Consider the following 17,541-nt stretch of genomic DNA (forward strand, 5'->3'; position numbering starts at 1 on the left):
GGCACGTCCCTGTGAAGAGCTGTGGCTGCGGCACTGGCCTGTGCCCCAGCCTGGGGACGGCTGCAGGGCCTGAGGTCTTGGGGACGGGGTGGCCACGGGGCAGCTCCCTCCGTCATGGGTCTCACCTGGGTCCAAACTCACAGTCGCGTCCCGATTTCGCCACCAATCCTAAGTTGCCCCGGGACGAGGCTCGGGGCTGCCAGAGCTGCCTGGGGCTTTGGGCTGAGGCCAGCCCGCTTTTCCCATGCCCCATCCTTGGAGGAGAGGGAGCGGTTCCACAAGGACTGAAGTGCTCGTGTGTTTCATCACGATCTTGCTTTCGTTTCGGAGGGGAAAGCACTAAAAGCCACAGCCTCACCTGACCTCGGAGCGGCTATCGCAGCCGTCGGGGGGCAGCCGTTTGTTTCTCCAGCCTGTTTGCTTTCCAAACAACCCCGCACCCCTATTCCAGGGCGACTGGGAGCTCTACGCTCCCGCAGGACAGAGCACTGGGGCTCAGCGGCCAAATACCGGTGTGCACAGAGGATGCTGTTCCGCCCCCAGCCCCGCGCTGCAGCCCCCGGCCCAGGGTGGGCTCTCGCCGGTGGCCAGGACGGGCTCGTCCCCCCACCCGGGCAGGGCCCCTCGGAGCTGCTCAGCAGCAGTTGCCCCCCTTTTTTGCAAAGCTCCACCCGTCTGAGCTCTGGGGGCGGCCGCCTGAGCGCTGCTGGCCCCCCCAGGGATCGCCCTAAGCCGTGCCAGGCCGCGTCCCCCCAGCCCAGAGCCCCCCCCGCTCTGAGCCCAGGCAGCACGGGGAGGCGGGGTGTCCGTGGGGTCACCCCACGCCGCCCTGCGGGTCTCACGGGGGCTCCCCGAGGCCACGCAACCCGCTCCCCCCCCCGCCCACCTCCCACGGGGCACCTGATGCCGCACCCCGTCCCCAGCGCCGGGGTCGCCCTCGCTCCCCGCCGCGGGTGGGGAGGCCACGCCCCCCGCCACGCCCCGGCCACGCCCCCCCGGCCGGAGGCTGCGGCCGGAGCGCGGCGGGCGCGGGAGCGGCAGGCGGGGCGGGCCGGGCCATGGCCCCGCACCAGCCCAGCGCCGGGCAGTACCTGCGCTCCGACAGCGGCGGCTCCGAGGTCCGTGTGCTGGCCGAGGGGCCCGGCCCCGGGCCCGGCGGGGACCCCGGCGGGGCGCGGCGGCGGCGGCGGCGGTGCGGGCCGCTGTGGGGCAGCGTGGCCGTCATGGCCATCCTCGCCCTGCAGATCGCCTCCACCACCGGCCTCTTCGTCTACTTCACCATGGCCATCTCCAAGGTGAGCCCGGGGGAGCGAGGGGGGGTTTTGCCCTTCCCGCGCCACCCGCCCCCTCCCCGGAGCCGTTCCGGTGCGGGCGGGGCCGGGGCCGGCGGGGTGCTGCACCCCCGGGAGAGCCGGCGGCTGCGCGGGGGGGGGGTCTGCCCGCTCCTCCTCCGCGCCTCCGCTCGCCCGGGACGGCGGCTACCGCCGCTGCCGCCCGCCGATCCAGATGTGGAGGGGGGACGCTGCCCTGGCTCCCCTGGGGGCCGCCGATCCAGATGTGGAGTGGGGGTGGACACTGCCCCCGGCTCCGCCCAGAGCGGCCGCTCCCTCCAGATGTGGAGAAGGAGCCTTTGTCCTGGGCTCCGTCCAGAGCTGGGGGTCCACACTGGGGGGTGGGGTGGGGGCCCTACCCTGGGGTCCCATCGGAGTTTGCAGCTGCAGGTGTGGGAGCTGCCCGGGGCTCCAGGCCCCATTCACCTCTGGTTCCTACTTCATCTTCCCCTGCCTGCCCCCTCCATTCCCATCCCACCCCCGCTCCAGGACCGCCGGGATCCTCCTCACCCACACTGTGCGATGCTGGAAGCGGCCTGGCTGGGAAACCCCCCCCATTCCAGCAGCCCTTGGGTGCTTGCTCCAGTTTAAACACAGCATATGACTGAGTGGGGATCCAGACGTCCCCACCCATGACCCATGAGTGTCACTCGTGCCAAGCCATTCCCAAACACAGACGTATCCTGCTAACAGACCCCCCTGCCAGCTGCCGATTCAGCAATTCCCGAGCAACAGGAGGGTCAAGGAGGGGAAAATTCCAAACAGGAGAGGTCTTTGCTATGGGGAGAGGGAAATTTGGGACTTCCGGGCTCCTCCAGGGATGGATCATCCCTGGTGGTGGAGCGCCCAGCAAGAAAAGGGTCCCGCCAAGCATTGCACAAAACCACAACAGAGGCAGGGAAAAAAGGGAAAAAGCCCATGGATGCAGGAGGAAGGGCCCGTCTGGTGCCAGCAGCGCATCCCTTGGAGCAGACCAGCCCTCACTTGGGCTTTGTTTCCATCCCTCCATCCCATGTGGCACCCGCTGCAAGGGATTTGCATGAAAGGCACTGAGGGAGGAGGGGAATGCGGGCAGACAGAGCCGCAGGGAAGAGCTGAAGGGAGGAGAAAGCCACTCAAATTGACCTTTTTGGGCTAATTTCAGAGGCTAGGCACTGGATCCCTGCATGGGATCTGTGCTGGGGTTAGGTAGTCAGAGCTCAGCATCTCTGGGGGCACTGAGTCGCTCAGCATGGCCAGCCCGCCCTCACCCCCTCTCGGGGGGTACTTCCCGTGCCTCCAGTTTTACAAAACTTCCCTGTTTTTTCCTTAATTGAAACACCCCACCCAGCACAAGGTTCCCAGGAGGGGGGACGGAGGAGGCAGGCGGAGGGCTTACCCTGCAAAGAGAGGGGTGCTGGTGGTACCCGCAGCCCCTCACGGCAAGCTTTAATCGAGGCAATTAGCGTGCCCAGGCGGTGCCAGGCGGTTGTTAGAAGCCAGAGGGACGAGGCACGCGGTTGCAGACCCCATGCTGCTGCCGGGAACGTGCCACCCCCTCACCGGGAACCTCGGGAGAGGGCTGGCCCCGGGTCTGTGGGCACGCGCCGTAATTAGCGCTGCTGGCAGCACGGAGGAGCTGCCCGCGCTGGCGCTGCCCGAGCACGCACCCGCGTTGTGCCGTTTCATGGGAACAGCCCCCATCACTTGGGGGTTTGCTGCCTCGGCGGGCACCGTGCATCCGCCCACTCGGGCAGGCAGGTCTTTGCAAGACGGCAGCCCGGCTGGCTGAACCCAGCCCAGGGGCACACGCTGCTAGGGCTGCGCGCGCCCTCCGCCAGCCATCCAGCCCTCCGAGCTCGCCGCTGCAGCCCGTCCAGCCACCGTGCTCCTGGCAGGTCCAGCCGCCAGTGCTGGGGCAGACGGTTGGCCCCATAGTGCAAAAAATAATTTAAAAAACCCCTTTTTATCTGACCTTGCACAGTCTTTCTGCTGCTCCTGGAGTCGGTACTGATCCCAAGCAGGAGCGCGTGCTGGTACGAGGCAAAGCGAGTGCCCAAAAGCGCTGCCGAGGGCGGTGGGCAGGCAGGAGCCTGGTGGGGGCTCAGAGCAAGCAGGGATGTGGGGGAAGTGCGGGGTGCTGGAGGAGGCCAAGCCCCAGGTGACGACGTGGCCAAGCCCGAGGACTCCTGGGTCCCGTCCTGGGATCTGGGAACGACCCAGGTGATAAAGGTAGGGCGGTCAAGGTGCCAGTGTTCCTTCCCAGCTCCTGGCACGCTGATTTCAGGGCAGCCGTCCCATCTGTGCCTCAGTTTCCCCACGCCCTAGACAGCGGCACGGTGTGGTGAGACCCCACAGCCAGCCGTGCCTGTGCCCACGGTGACGCCACGGCCAGAGCCGAGCTGGGTCAGCCCCGGGACAGCCTGGGAAGGGGCAGCTTGCCGTGCAGCAGCCAGCGTCACGTGGAGGGAAGGCTTCCCAGCCCAAACCACAAGCCAGCACAGGCTAGAGAGTGTCTGAGCTCTGCCTGGGCTGACGCAGCACTGCGAGCGCTTGGGGTCCCGTCTCCAGCCAGCGCGGCTCGGCAGCTGGAAGGGCAGAGCTGCGTGAGAGCTTGTTTTGCAACCCCCAGTTGAGCTCAGCAGCGGGAGAGCACGACGAGCGTGGACCAGGCTGCCTGGGCACGTTCAGCCTCCAGCTGCAGCTCTTAGCTCTGCGCGCTGTACGGAGCCAAGCCTCGCAGGGCAACCGCTTCCCCAGCAGCCGTGAGCATCTCGTTCAAAGCTAAGGCTGGGTTTTACTGCTCGAGAAGCCTCATTCCCCCATGGCAGGAGAGGGAGGGGTGAAGGAGATGGAGAATGGGAACTTTGGGTTCTCTCTTTACCCGGTGCTCTGCAGCTTGTGAGAGTCCTTGTGCCTCCCCTCCTCCTCACGCTCGGCGCTGTAACTCAGGAAAGGGGCTGTCACGTTGCTCTGAGCAACCTGGTCTAGGTGAAGATGTCCCTGCTCGTTGCAGGAGGTTGGACTGGATGACCTTTAAAGGTCCCTTCCAACCCAAACAATTCTATGCTTCTGTATTTCCTGAAGAGCTGGGATGAGCAAGACTCGCTTCCACCAGGGATCGCAGGAGGTCAGGATGAGATTCAACCTGTCAAATTCACAAAAAAACAGATTTTTGACAGGACTTGGGACCCACCCAGCCTCCTGCCACCTAACCCAGCACAGCATCCCCACAGCTCTGGGACCAGGGCAGCTCGGGGTTGTTCTCCAGCCCGCGGTGCGGCTGTGAGCGCCCTGGCGCTGGAGGAGCCGGGCCGAAGGCGGCTGCCCCGTGCACGCACCCCGCCGGGCATCCCCGCTGCTCCGTCCAGCCGAGCCGCGCACGCCGCCCTCGCCTGCCCGCTTTGACGAGGGGGTGTCCGGGTGTCTCTGTTCCAGCTGAAAGCCCAGGCGCCGGGCAGCACGGAGGAGCTGCGGTGTCTGCAGGTTATCAATCAGCAGCAGGAGGGATCCAGCCTGGAGGAGCTGATCAGCAACGAGCCCTGCCTCAAGCTGGCCAACACCATCAAAGCCTACGTGGCCACGGTGAGCCTGGACCCGCCAGCTTTGGGGAGCAGGGGAGGATGGGGCGGCCGATGGGGGGGGCTTCTGTCTGCCTCCCTGCCTCAGTTTCCCCTTCTGCCTCACCGGAGGGGTGGCAGAGGGCAATCGCAAGGGTGGTTTAAGGCGGGGGGCGGAGGAGTGGGGCTGGCCGCAGCGAGGAGCCGGTGGAGCCCAGAGCCATATAGCGTGGAAGACGAGGCTGTGAAGGCTTAGAAGAGGCAAGGGGAGCTGGGGCGCAGGGAGCGCCTGGTTCACCTTTAACCCTGGGACTCTCTTCTCTGATGCTCCAGGTGACGGAGAACGTTATCCGCAGGAGCGCGGTGAAGGGTGAGTCCCTCCTGGCCCAGCACCGGGGGTAGCGGCCGGGGTGCCGCTCGCCGGCGCCGCAAAGCGTCGACAACCCGTTTGCTGGGGCCGGGTTGCAGCCAGACAGACGGAGCCGTGGTCCACGTGCGCACAGCTCGGCGTGCGGGTGGGCATGCCAGCGGGCTGGCGGGGCTCGCTTGCTCCCGGGGCAAACTCCGCCGGGCACGGTGCTGCGAGCTGGGGCAGGAGAGGGGAGGGCAAGGACTGTCCCGCTGGGCGGGTGAAGGGCGTACGGCCCCGGGGAGTCGGTTGGAGGGACAGCCATGTGCGTCTGCCTGGAGTCTGGGGAACCAGGGCCACAGGGGACAGCACAGAAATATTAGATAATGATTGACTAGACGTTTTCATCCCCAAATAACCTCCCTCTTCGGTGGGTCAGTGGGGCACGTCCCTGCCCAGCTCACTTTGCTTGCTCAGTACATTTGGCCTGTTCTGCCGGCCCGGGGCTGGGGGTCCCCACGCTCTCTGTCCTGCACAGCCACGTGTCCCTTTTCTCGCAGAGGCCCGGAGGAGCTACTTCAACACCTCGGAGGGGCAGGTTCCTCCCAAAACAGCCAGCAAGCCCTCGGCACATCTCACCCTCCGCCCGCAGAGCCTGGCCCAGGAGGGTGAGTCGGGGAGCCCCGCTGGGCACCAGGGGGTTTCTGAGATGGGAACAGGGGAAAGATCTCCCCCAAATGGCAGGGGACCAGGATGGGAGGATGCGTTTGGTGGCAATGGGGAGGTTTCTCCAGTCCAAGACCACCTTCTCCACCCCTCCAAGCTCGATAACGGCGGGAGAGGGTTAGAGCCACCTCTCTCCTGCCCCTGACGGGTGCTCCCCAAGGCATCTCGCGCCCCTCGGTGACCCTTCCTTCTCCCCAGGAAACTCCAAGCGCTTCGGGAACCTCTCCCAGTCCTGCCGCCACGCCATCGCCCGCTGGGAAGACAGCACCATCCACTCACACCTGCAGAACATCACCTACCGGGACGGCCGGCTGCGGGTCAACCAGGCGGGCAAGTACTACGTCTACTCCCAGATCTACTTTCGCTACCCCAGCGACGGGGCCAGCGCCCGAGTCTCTGTCCCCCAGCTCGTGCAGTGCATCAACTGGAAGACGTCTTACAGCCAGCCCATCCTCCTGCTCAAAGGGGTCGGCACCAAGTGCTGGGCGCCCGAGGCGAACTACGGGCTCCACGCTCTCTACCAGGGGGGACTGTTCGAGCTGAAGGCCGGCGATGAGCTCTTTGTCTCCGTCTCCTCCTTGGCCATCGACTACAACGATGCAGCAGCCAGCTACTTCGGGGCCTTCCGGCTCGACCTGTGACGGCCGCCCCCGCCTCCCACCTTCCCGCTGCTCCTGCCCGTCGACGCTCCCGTGAGGCCCCCCCGGGGCAGCCGCTATTCCAGCAGGACAACAGCCGAGTGGCCGGGGGGCTCGGTGCCGCACGGGGCCCCGCCATCCGGCCGGGAGGAAGCCCACGAGCCAGGAAGGGTCTCCAGGGGCCCGCGGGAGGCAGGCAGGAGGGGGGACGTGGCAGCCCTGGTAGCGCATCACCTCCCTGGCTGCCGGCGGAGCACGCGGGGCAGGTAGCACCGAGCGGCTCCCTGCTGCAGGAGAGGCACCGGCGTCACATCTGCAACCGCAAGACAAAGCATCCCCGCGGCAGGATGACCCTCTGCAGGGCTGACCCCCACGCCTGGCAGGCGCAGACCCGGCCAGGCTGCGAGCGCTCGGGGACCCCGAGCTGGAGGCGCTGGGACAGAAGCCGGGGTTAGCAGAGAGCAGCAGCGCAGCGAGCGCGGGCGCAGGGCTGGCACCCCCCCAGGGCAAAGCACCGGGGCCAGCCTGTAGGTACGAGGCATCAGCTTCTCGAAAGGAGTGAAGGAGTTTCAGTTCAGGCTAATTAGAAACCTGGAGTGATTCCAGCAATCAGGTTCAGGGGAGCTCAAAGACCAGGACGATGAAGCTGGAGTAATCACCAGCCCAAACAACCGCACCTAGGCACGTGGCAGAGAGGTGCATTTTGCCCGAGCCAAGCTGCACAGGATCATCCAGCCCAGGAGCTTCCCATCACGCCTCCCCTTCGCTTCTGGCCAAGCATCTCTTTCCTTGGGGTTTCTGGTCCTCCCAGCCCTGTTGGGCCAGCGCAGCCACCCGCTTACTGACACCTTTCGCCCCAGCAATCGTTAACTTGCAGGATTTCAACTCGTGGGTGAGCCCCGGCGGTAGCAGCACAGGACCCAGGAGGGACAAGACCAACCCCTCGGTGTCAGAGGCCACGTCAGATGCAAGAGGTGGGTTCAAGGAGGGCAGAGTGTGGTCAAGCTGGCTCGGCCCACGGACACTGGGGTGGACGCAGCCCCCTTTTGTAATTACCTGTATACTCTCTGTATCATATTAAGACTGTTGGTGTGCACGGACAGGACGGCAGCGCAGGCTCCCACGAAGGACGCAAACACCCCGCCGCGCCGGCACGGCTGCGGGGGGGCTCTCAGTGCCGGTTTAAATAAAGCCTGTACTCCAGCACTGGTCTCGCACCTCTTTGCATCAGGCACCCCAGGCAAAGCGCCCTGGGCCACGCTGCTGCACAAACCAGACATCTTGAGGTCTGGGGCCCAGCAGCCCCCCTCGCTGCAGCTCGGCCTTATCTGCCCCCCTCTCTCCCTGTCCCTGCCCCGGCCCGGCACAGAGGCTGGCTGCAAGCGGAGCTCTGCAAGGGGGCAGAGCAGAGGGGCAGCTTCTCCCCGGCTGCCTGCAGCCTCCCGCCAGCCTCCCGCCGCGCTTCCACACCTGCCTGAGCAGAGCCCTGCCGCGCCAGCCCGGTGCTGCCGGGACGCCGGCGGCGGTGGCGGAGCAGCCCTGGTGCGGTGCCAGAGCTGCTGGGTGCCAAGGCGGCCTGGGGGAACGGGCTCGTGCGGTTCCCAGCAGCTCTGGCCCTGAGAGCTGCAAACAGAGCTCAGCGAAGGCTGCAGGCCATAACCGGGTCCTGCCTCATCTTGCATCTGTAGCACATCTCAAAGGGCTCCGCTGCCGCCTTCCCCTCGCAGGCGCCTGGGGCATTCCCAGGGAGGGTGCTCCTGCTCCGGAGCCCGGAGCCTTCAGTTCCCCTGGGACCCCACGCAGCTCCACCACCAGCTCCAGCAGACCCCCTCCGGGACCTGAGCCCGGCCCTGCTCCTCCTCCTCCCCTGCTCCCATCGGCTCTTGGGGGCTACATCTCGCTCCGCTGCCCCAGGGGATCCCGGTCCTGCTCCTCCTCTCCCCGCTTTGCCGTTGCCAAGCCCAGCCCAAGGCACAGCCAAACCCCAGGGTGCCAAGATGGGCTTGTTCCCCATCACGCCGTGGCCAGGCAGGGGCTGCTCCCTGCTCCCGCTATCCGTCCCACAGCTTTCCAGGCTGGAGCCCCCTCTCTGCATCCTTGGCTGGGGCTGGGAGCAGGTACGTCGGCGCCCACGTCCCCCCACCCACAGGCACTGGCTGTTGCCACCCACCAGCCTCCAGCTCCGGCCAGCTCCTGCTCCAGCGAGGCTGATGATACAAAAAGCCCCCCCAGGGGCACAGTGTGGCCCCGTCACCCTGCACACAAGCGCCTGGATCAGCCCCAAACGCACAAGCAGCTTTCCCAGCTCATCCAAACGCACCCAGCCAGAGAGCACCGAGACCACCGTCCTGCTGTCTGCAGGAGGGGTAACACGGCTGCTCCCCGCTCCGGGCAGGGCTGCAGGGTCCTGCTCCCCCCCAGCCACGGTCCCCCGGCCCCGTGGAGGGAGGCGAGGAGAGCCTCGGCCCTGACCGGCGCGTTGTGCTCTTGCCCGACACAAACAAAACCCAAAAGTGCCGCAGCGCAGCTGGGCCCCCCCATGACATCGCTCAGCGAAGACCCCCAAACGCGCCCAGCCCCGCCAACCCCTCCCTTCCAAAACCACCTTTGAAGTGGTCCCTTTTTCTTCCACCTCTCGTTCCTCCGCCTGCTTTCTCAACCACCTTGCTCACCACCAGCAGGAATCAGGCTCCCAGGGCTCTTAAAATCCTTACCGACCCGAAACCTCCCCCCGCGGGGAGCGCCGAGCTCACCCCGGGCTCCCGCACCCCCAGCCCCTGAGCTGTCTTTGGCAGCAGCTGCGGGAGCTCAGCCTTGAATCAGACAACCTGGGGCTGCAGGAAACGGAGCAGGTGGTTCAAAGTTTTGCTCTGGAATGGGGCCGAAAGCAGCCCCCAGCCCGCTGGAGCGGGTAGGGTTTGCCAAGGCAGCGAGCGGGAGCCGGCGGCGGCGCAGGTGAAGCAGCCCCTCGTGTGAGCTGGGAGAGCCCGGCTCGGCGCCAACGGGTCGCTTCGCTTTCCTGGAAGGGAGAAGACTTGTGGGCGGATGTTTTTGGAGGAGACAAACTCCACGAGCATGAGGCCAAATGGCAGCCTCGGCAAGGCTGGTGAGAGCCAAGCGGCCCTGGGAAATGAGAGACGGCACAAACCGGGGAGGGGAAGAGGTGGCAGGGTGGGGTGTGGGCTGGCCCTGGCCTGGGAGGGTGCTCTCAAGGTCCCGGCGCTGCAGCTTTTCCAGGTCTCCTGCTCTGGGCTCTTCGCAATGGCCAGCGGTGGGGAGAGGGGCTTGGAGGCATCCCCCCGCCCCGCAGCTGCTGCCGAGCGCCTCCGGAGCTGCAGGGTGGACCTGGCCCGAGGGGCCCCTGGGCGGGGGGCACGCTCCTGCAGAGCCCCCGCCGCAGGAGCCTGCCAGCGCCAGGCGGAGCTGCCGCAGGGAGCAGACCCAGCGTGGGCGCCTGGTGAGGGGATCCCCCTGAGCTGCGTGCCCCGGACACGGGCGGGTTTGAGAGGCACAGGCTGCTCCAGGACACTCGCCACGTCCTGACTCTTCATATCTCCCCCCATGGGGCATCTCCCCTCTCAGAGCAGCCTCACCCTCCCAGCGTGAGCTTAGAGGAGGCTTAACACAAAAAAAACCCCCACCAAACCCAGGAGGCTGAAAAAAGCAAAACAATCCCGGGACTTCGATGCACATTTGACACGCGCCAAACTGGAAGATGGTTTTCAGTTTCCCAAACTCGTTTGACATTTAACAACGAGCAGCAGGCGCCATCGGAGCCAAAACCGTGTTGTGCCCATGCAGACCCTCCTGCTCCGGCACACCCCAGCCCAGCCCCTGCAGAGACTCTCTGGTTTCATTCCAGTGGGGAATGGACTCGCCCACAGTCGCGCTGATGCTCCCAGCAGCAGGCGAGGCTGCCTCACCGCTTGCTTGTACAAAAGCAGGTCCTGGGTTTTCTAAGTCTGACATTAATGGAGAGTCCCGACGACAGGACAAGATCAACCCAACGGCCACATGTGCATCGTCCTCAGAAATCCAGCATTTCATTTTAGGCAGTGACTGGAAGAACCCAGCTCGTGCCCTGCTCCAAGCTGAGATCTCATTGACACAACATTATGCAAAGATTATTTTTTTTTCAGGAATACCTGCAGAACAGCCCGGAGGTGTGATGAGGACGGGGAATCTTTAATCAAGGGGGCTCAAAGTCAGAGCCATAACCTGTTAGCCCTCAGCACCTTCGTTTTCTGCAGCTGCTGGGGATGGAGAAAGCGGATTGCATTGGGCAAGAACTGAGATCACAGGTGGGCACTAAACTTCTTCACCAGAAGACCCGGTCGCTCATTAAGCCTCCGTGCCTCAACTCCCCCACTTGCACAAGGTGCCTACGGACACTGGTCTTTGTAAAAGGCTCCAAGACCCGCAGGTAAGAGCACACTGGAGGCGCCTGGGGCTCAGCCTCACGAGCCTCAGGGTGGATTTCTGGTGCCACAGACACAACCAGGCAAGGACCACGAGCCAAAAAGTGTGTGTGTATAAATACATACGGAGCATCTGACACCTAGTAGCGTATAAAATGACACTGCCTGTTGCATTACTCATCCGGCTGCCCCCGGCAGGGTTACTTTGCTCCGACGTGACTTCTCCCTGCAGCTGCGAGGGCACAGCCGGGGCAATGCTGGGGAAGGTGGGTGCCGCGCTGCCCGCCCGCGCTGCCTGCAGGAACATGTGGTTTCAGGGAACGGGATCGGTGCTCAGCCTCGGCTCCAGCAGGCCAGTTGGTTACACAAGCACTGCCGAAGGGAAAAAAGCCGTTTGCCTTTCCTGTGCCAAAGGCAGCGCAGATCAGCCCGCACGCTTCACGGGGGCCTTTCCCGGCCTCTGCCAGCACAGCGCCCGTCAAGCTCAGGACCACATAGAGAAAAAAAAATAAAAACCAACCAAAACCAAAAGCTGTTCCAGCTCCCCAGCCCGCTCGGGCGCCTCGTCCCTGCCGGCGACGGCTCAGAAACCTCCCCTGCCCTTTCCTGCTGCTTTGAAAGAGGCCGGGGTGTGGTGATGGGGGGGCTGCAGCTCTAATAACATTTTCAGGTTGACCTTATTTCTCATGGCTTCGTCGTGTTTATTTGCTCCAGACACACGCTGCTTCCTTGTAGTCGCTGCCAAAGGACCGTCTTATCTTTGCCGCCGTGAAGCTCTGCTTTCAATTCAATGCAGAGAAATGTGCCAGCCAGCCAGCGGCATTTACAGCCCTAACTGCGCTGCCCTTTGGCTCAAAACAAATTCTGGGGCTGAAAACTCTTCCCCCAGCTCCCCCTTCTGTTATTATTAACCAGTTCACCGCTACACCCAAGTCCTTTGTTCCCTTCCAAACAAGATCTTGTTTTACTTTCAAGTCCCAAGCCCAGAACAAGTTCGCAGCGGGAAGGAGGAAATCCACACTGAAAAAAGACGTCAACACCCTAGGAAATAATTTCTTGGGACATTGTAAACAAAGCGTACAAAGAAAGCAAGCCAGGGGTTGTGACCCCACCATCACACACACGCCACCGGCACCCACCGCTCCGTCCTGATGCAAGTCCTGGGGGCACCTCGGGACATCTCACCCAGCCACGGCTCTCCCCCAAGCATTAATTAAGCCTGAAAAAAAAAAAGAGGAAAATGAAAGAGCAGATCTCTTCCCTTCAGCAAGGACTGCAATAGCCGTAAGAGGCAGGGTGCTCATTGCATTACATGGGAAAACAAGAACGCTCTTGCAGCGTGAGCGAGCAGCGGGACCCCTGTGCTGCTGCAGGCAGGAGCCCGCCTTCATCCATCCCGTCCAAGCCGGTCTCCCAGAGCCGTGCTGCTCACAGTGCCCTCCCCAACCGGCTGCAGCCCCACGGGCGCTGGTGCCGAGGACCCACTGAAGCCCCAGAGGAAAGACACTGCTTTGACCGTGATTTCTCTCCCCTTCCAGAGTGAATCGCCTTTGACTGCTCAGACCTTGGATTCTGAGCAACAGACCTCAGGGCTGCCGAAGCGGCGAAGCCGGTGCCAGCAGCTCGGCCATTCCTCCTTTTTGACTCGCAGACACATCACCGCCGCTGCCTGGCGTGGTCCCAGGCTCCCCTGCCAGCACCGACAACTCCCCGCTCTGCCCTTGGGATGAGTGAGCGGTACACAAAAAACCAGCTGAGCCAGCTTGATCCAGACTTATGGATCTCGGGCACGAAGGACACGCAGTTTTCCCCTTTATTTCCCCAAGTGAGACAAGCTGGACATACCAGGGAAAAATAATGCCACTTACCTACCGCCTGCAGCGCGGGGCAGGCAGGAGGAGCCCGGCCCTGGGCAGCCGGGCAAAGCTGCTAAAGCAAGCCCTGACCCCCGCAGGAGCCCACCCCTCACGGACACCCCCGTATCCCCTGCCGTAGCCCAGCTGGGAACCTGGCAGGGTGGAAAGGGCTCCCTCATCTGCCACATTTCATTAAGGCAAAGCTCTGATGGGAGCTTCGCCGCCAACAGCAGAGACGAGGCGAGCAGCAGAGCGTAGGCGAGAGCCCGCTGGCCCCGTAACAACCTCCCCCATGCACTTTGTGCCCCGTTCAAACCCCGGCGCTAGGCGGGGGCACGAGCAGAGCCAACTACCCCAACCCACATCCTGCCCTTAAGAAGGCCGACAGCTAGAGCAGGCATCCAGCCTCTCCCCAGAAGGGTCCCCACTATCGTACTTCATAAATATGGTATCGTAACACCCCCCCGCCGGGTCCCTGCCTTTTCTGGGGGTCGGTAAAGAGAAGGGTGCCCTATGGCCACCTCCTCGCACCCCTGGAGTTAGGAGGTTTTAGCAACAGATGACAAAGGCATTTACAAGAGTATCAACCCCAGCCTTATCTCTGTTTGTTCAACCCAGTGCTTTAAGCAACCTTTCTTGCTTAGCTCAGGAGATCCCAGGCTCGGTGTTATTTATCAAGTGCATGGATCGCTTCCAGCTCTGACTTGTATAACCAGCTGTTTGCTGAAGAGAAACCCCAGGGCTCCTCCTGGAGTCACTCCGAAGGTAAAGCAATGGAAAAGCAAGAGCTGGACAGGGCAAAACCCTTCGCAGCAGCTCAAACCGCCCTGGGCAGAGGAAACCCCTCTTGATTAGGGCCAACCTTGGTTAACGGGGTCAGCAGGCTTCTGCACACAGACTGAGCAGCTACAAAGTCACGCCCCAAGCTCCCATTTCCACCTCGCCCACATGTACCAGACCTCCAGCCGTTAAAGCGTGCATCCCCGTTCACAGGAAAATTACAGGTTTCCACATTAGAAGGAAGCAAGGAGTGGTGAGATCTGCTCAAGCAAGAGGCAAAGACTCTTGCAAAGACACTGCAACGTTTCTCTTTTGCTTGTCCATCGTCAGCGCGTTTGGTTTGGCATCGTGAGGACACAAAACACTGCCCGAGCAAGGACTGAGCCGCTCTAAAGCCCAGCTCTACCAGGCCTTCCCGCAAAGCCGGGGGCTGTGTTTTCCCACACTCCCACCTTCCTGCACAGGATTTTCTCAGGCCGGCCTCCCGAGGACACCTCTTCCACCCAAAGCAGCCCCTCGATAGGGGCGCCGAAGGCTGCCGCGGAGCCGGGAGCTTGCCTGACGGCGCAGCCCCAGCGCTGCCGGGCAGGTGTTTCCTGCCCCGAGCTCCGCCGCGTTTCCAGCGCTCCCACGCCCAGGCGGCTGCGGTGCCCCTCGGCGGCGTGCCCCCTGCCCTGCCGCTTCCCCAGGAGCGCCCGCGGTAACCTACCGGCCAGCTGCGACGCTCCAGCCCGCTCGCGCGTCTCCCTTTCGGCACCTCTTGCCCTTACCTTCGCACCGGGCTGCCGCAGCCTTCCCGCGAGAACGAGGAACGGGCTCCCACGTATTGTGGATCAAATGGAAGCAGGGACCATATTTGTCAAGCCGGAGCCCTCCTGCAGATTGTAAGGTAAGTAGAACAGCAGAAAAAAGCTTTGTCTTTCTGGTATCCCACGCACGCCACTGAGGAGAGAAGCCTGCCTGCACGGGACGGCATCCCTGACCCCTCCCAGCGCGGACGTCCCCCAGACGGAGACCCCAGGGAAGTGGAATGTAGCAGCTTCTTGCCTGGACTCGGACCCAGACTCCCAGAACACCCAGCTGGCAAGTGGGGGGCAACCCTCTCCAAAGGGGACAAAGGAAAAAAGCATTTAAAGGTAAAGCTGCTGCCACTGGGCAAGGGCGGCCAAGAGGCACGGCCGAGGCAGGACGTGAAGCGTTTCGAGCCGTGAGCCACTTACAGGCACGCCGCGGTCTTGGTTTCAACTCAGCAACCACCTCCTGCTGTACAAAACCACCACAGACAAAGTCAAGGGGTTTATTTCGCAGAGCACAAGGAGTCTGACCCAGTGGTACCATCTTGGTTTGATTCAGCTTTAAGCTACTCAAGCATTCAAGGCGTCACCACCTCCCTGCCAGGTTAGAGCAGCGGCAGCAGGTCCTCGCTGTCGGGTGGCTTTGGAAAACAAGCAAGCTGGCTTCTGCTCTAGGTAGAGATGAGGAATTTGTTAAACTCTCTCAGATGTAAAGATCGACCAAACTCCCAGACGGCTCTAGGCAGCTCCCCCCAAAGAGGGCTATCGCAGGCAGCGGCAGCCCCCCATGGACATCCCGTCACCTCCTGCCACCACGCCCCAGCCCGCGGCTGCAAGTGCCCGGGAGGGGACACGAGGGCCCTTGTTACCGCAGCCTCTGCAGCCGAGGCCGGCTGAAGCGCGACACCTGCTCAGCAGCCGACGTTTGTCCCTCAGGAGGCAGAGCACAAGCCCCCACTTCCAAGTTCTCAGCCGTTACTCAACGGCTTGGCTCCCTCCTGCAGCCTCGGTGGCGAGCCAGAGGCGAGAGGAAGCTCTGCTGCCACCGACGAGCCTCAGCCACAGACCGTAAAGCAACACCCATTACAGGCTGAAGCCGTGGTGGACAACATCGACCTCCGAAAGCATTCATATACCTTCAACGTTCCAGTAAATGGTCACAATTTTATTAACAGGAAAATAACTTTATAAGATCTGGGACAGGGGCTTGAGGAGCACAGATGGGGAAGGAGTTACTTGGCTGACAGTAACTTATTGCATAGTTGTTGGCAAAAGGAGGCACCGAGCGGTGCTCGTATGTGAAGTGGCAGCGCTGCCGATCCTAGAGCCAGGGTCCGGGCCTGAGCTGGGTGCGGGGCTGAGGAGAGGAGCAGGGAACAGCACAGGCATCCACGTGAACGTCCCGGGCGCAGGGCTCTCCAGCAGGGCCTCCTCAGCCACCTAAGACACTGCTGATCAAGGAAAGGGGCAGTTGTGCAATATCTAGCGTGATCAGAGTTTACTGGGAAGGGCAGTAAAGGTGGGGCGATAACTTAGGACGTGGCCTTTGCGATTTAAATTACACGCTCGAGGGAAATCGAGAAGAAATCCTTAGGCATATGTCTAAAGAAGGGATCGCGATGAAATACAGCTGTTAACTCCTTCTGCCTCCTCCTCTGGGTTCTCCTGGCAAGGCAGCATCAGACTGACTCAATACATTCACAGAAGATTAATCAAAATAACCTTCTTCCCAACCAGAAACTGGGCCCAGTTTTAAGGGGATCTGGTCTTCTGGGGGTTTTGGTTTTGTGGTTTTTTTTTCTCTTCCTTTCAGCAAAACAGTCTCAGCTAGCCCATTTTTTCTTTCCCCTCCCCTATTTTGACTTTACAAGGTCCTTATTTTTATCAAGTGGCTAATTGGGAATACACCAGCCCTGAGTTACAACTGTACCTTTCTGCCACCACCTGAATGCTGTGTGCAAGGTCATCCTTCTCCTCCAAGACTTCTGAAGGTATAGACCTTGTCTTTTCCTCCCCGTGTTAGTAACAAGGGTTCAAATAAAATAAGAGATATAATTCTTTAGCATTTTGCTTTTACTCCTTCATGGAATCTTTCCAATGCAACTTCACAAAAGCAACGTAAATAAAGTCTTTTTTCTTCTAAAAAGAAGATTATGTTCCACAGATTATGTAGTGCAATTGGTTATCTGATAGAAAAAAAATTATCTTCAGCTCCGTGGAAGGAAACGCTGAAAACAGTTCCATGGTCTCAATAAAAACGGAGAAGTATATCCAGGATCTTCTATAAAGTTCCTCTTGTGTTGAACACACAATACCTACGAGTCTGCCTTTAATTGAAGAGTATAGAATCTGGGTCCTGGTTAGCCAGCTGTGCGATGTGCTTTAATACATCCTTCTTGGTGATGATCCCGAGTAGCTTCCTGAAAAACAAAACCACGTTTTTAGTGCCTCACCGCCCACAGGAGGAACCCTTGCTCTCGCATAGCTTCACGTAGGGCAATTTCAGCTCAAGTGCCCTTTTGGATCACAGCGCTGAGACTCCGCACGAAGCACGGCGCTCACAAGCCCCAACAGAAACTCTGCCAGTGTTTTACACTAAAGACAGGCAAGGAGGCTATAACCAAAAGGCAAATATTAATTGTTATTAACATCCACCTCCTCCAAAAAGGTCAACCTGAACGTCTAGCGCTGTATTTTAAGCCCCAGTGCTCTCAGTAGCTATGCTTTCAAAAAGGCGCCGGGAGGCACGCCAGGAGCCGGGGAACGAGGCAGAGCGTCTGTTGGGGAGCGACGCGGAGCTGAGCAACGCAGCTGCCCGTCAGCGGCTGACAAGATCAGCGGGTCCAAACGCAGCAGAGCAGGGAACAGGGAGAGGAGTCCTGCCGGTGCCACACTTCGGGGAACAGATCCCTCCGTTGCCATCTTTGCCCTCATTCCTTCCCGCCTCACCAAACACACTGCTTCTCATCGACACCCAGGCGAATTCAAGCAGTTACATGACACACGTGGCCAGGTTTGAGAGGAGGCTGTGAGCCCTTTCCCTCAGCTCAAGACACCCACCACCCGACAGAGCTGTGCCTCCGCCTTACAGGCGCTACGTTACTGCTTCG

The 17,541-nt window shown here is 61.6% G+C and overlaps 2 protein-coding genes and 2 long non-coding RNA genes across 10 annotated transcripts in view; 1 reads left to right on the forward strand and 3 right to left on the reverse strand.

Annotated features, from left to right (window-relative positions):
* The first annotated feature begins 990 nt into the window (after positions 1-990).
* Positions 991-7,789, forward strand: LOC135315408 (tumor necrosis factor ligand superfamily member 10-like). Its single transcript, XM_064463497.1, has 5 exons — positions 991-1,295; positions 4,749-4,895; positions 5,204-5,240; positions 5,780-5,887; positions 6,144-7,789. Exons 1-5 carry the CDS (start codon positions 1,059-1,061, stop codon positions 6,584-6,586), a joined length of 972 nt encoding a protein of 323 aa, XP_064319567.1. The 5' UTR covers positions 991-1,058; the 3' UTR covers positions 6,587-7,789.
* LOC135315410 (uncharacterized) lies at positions 4,188-5,620 on the reverse strand. Its single transcript, XR_010374877.1, has 2 exons — positions 5,169-5,620; positions 4,188-4,458 (listed from the first exon to the last, which is right to left on the reverse strand). It is a non-coding gene; the product is annotated as an uncharacterized LOC135315410 (long non-coding RNA).
* A 3,356-nt stretch (positions 7,790-11,145) lies between the features above and the next one.
* Positions 11,146-14,555, reverse strand: LOC135315409 (uncharacterized). Of its 2 annotated transcripts, none has more exons than XR_010374875.1 (3): positions 12,870-14,555; positions 12,141-12,220; positions 11,146-11,373 (listed from the first exon to the last, which is right to left on the reverse strand). It is a non-coding gene; the product is annotated as an uncharacterized LOC135315409 (long non-coding RNA). The 2 variants fall into 2 exon arrangements; XR_010374876.1 differs by lacking the exon at positions 12,870-14,555 and adding an exon at positions 12,587-12,851.
* Positions 14,556-16,486: 1,931 nt separating this feature from the next.
* The window catches only part of LOC104050256 (H(+)/Cl(-) exchange transporter 5), a 43,044-nt gene continuing 41,989 nt past the window's right edge, over positions 16,487-17,541 (reverse strand). For all 6 annotated transcript variants that reach the window (XM_064463491.1, XM_064463493.1, XM_064463492.1 and 3 more), the window contains one exon: positions 16,487-16,851. In XM_064463491.1, the coding sequence (XP_064319561.1) occupies positions 16,761-16,851 (91 nt within the window). In that variant the 3' untranslated portion in view covers positions 16,487-16,760. The remainder of the gene's footprint in view (positions 16,852-17,541) is intronic.

The sequence above is a fragment of the Phalacrocorax carbo genome, chromosome 11 (assembly GCF_963921805.1).
Source record: "Phalacrocorax carbo chromosome 11, bPhaCar2.1, whole genome shotgun sequence".
Taxonomy (NCBI): Eukaryota; Metazoa; Chordata; class Aves; order Suliformes; family Phalacrocoracidae; genus Phalacrocorax; species Phalacrocorax carbo.

Bases quoted from the DNA above. Each gene is read 5' to 3' on its own strand.
- LOC135315408 (XM_064463497.1), top strand. From the start codon at position 1,059: ATGGCCCCGCACCAGCCCAGCGCCGGGCAGTACCTGCGCTCCGACAGC. The intron at 1,296-4,748 runs GTGAGCCCGGGG...TCTCTGTTCCAG, and splicing joins TCACCATGGCCATCTCCAAG to CTGAAAGCCCAGGCGCCGGG. The intron at 5,888-6,143 runs GTGAGTCGGGGA...CCTTCTCCCCAG, and splicing joins GCAGAGCCTGGCCCAGGAGG to GAAACTCCAAGCGCTTCGGG.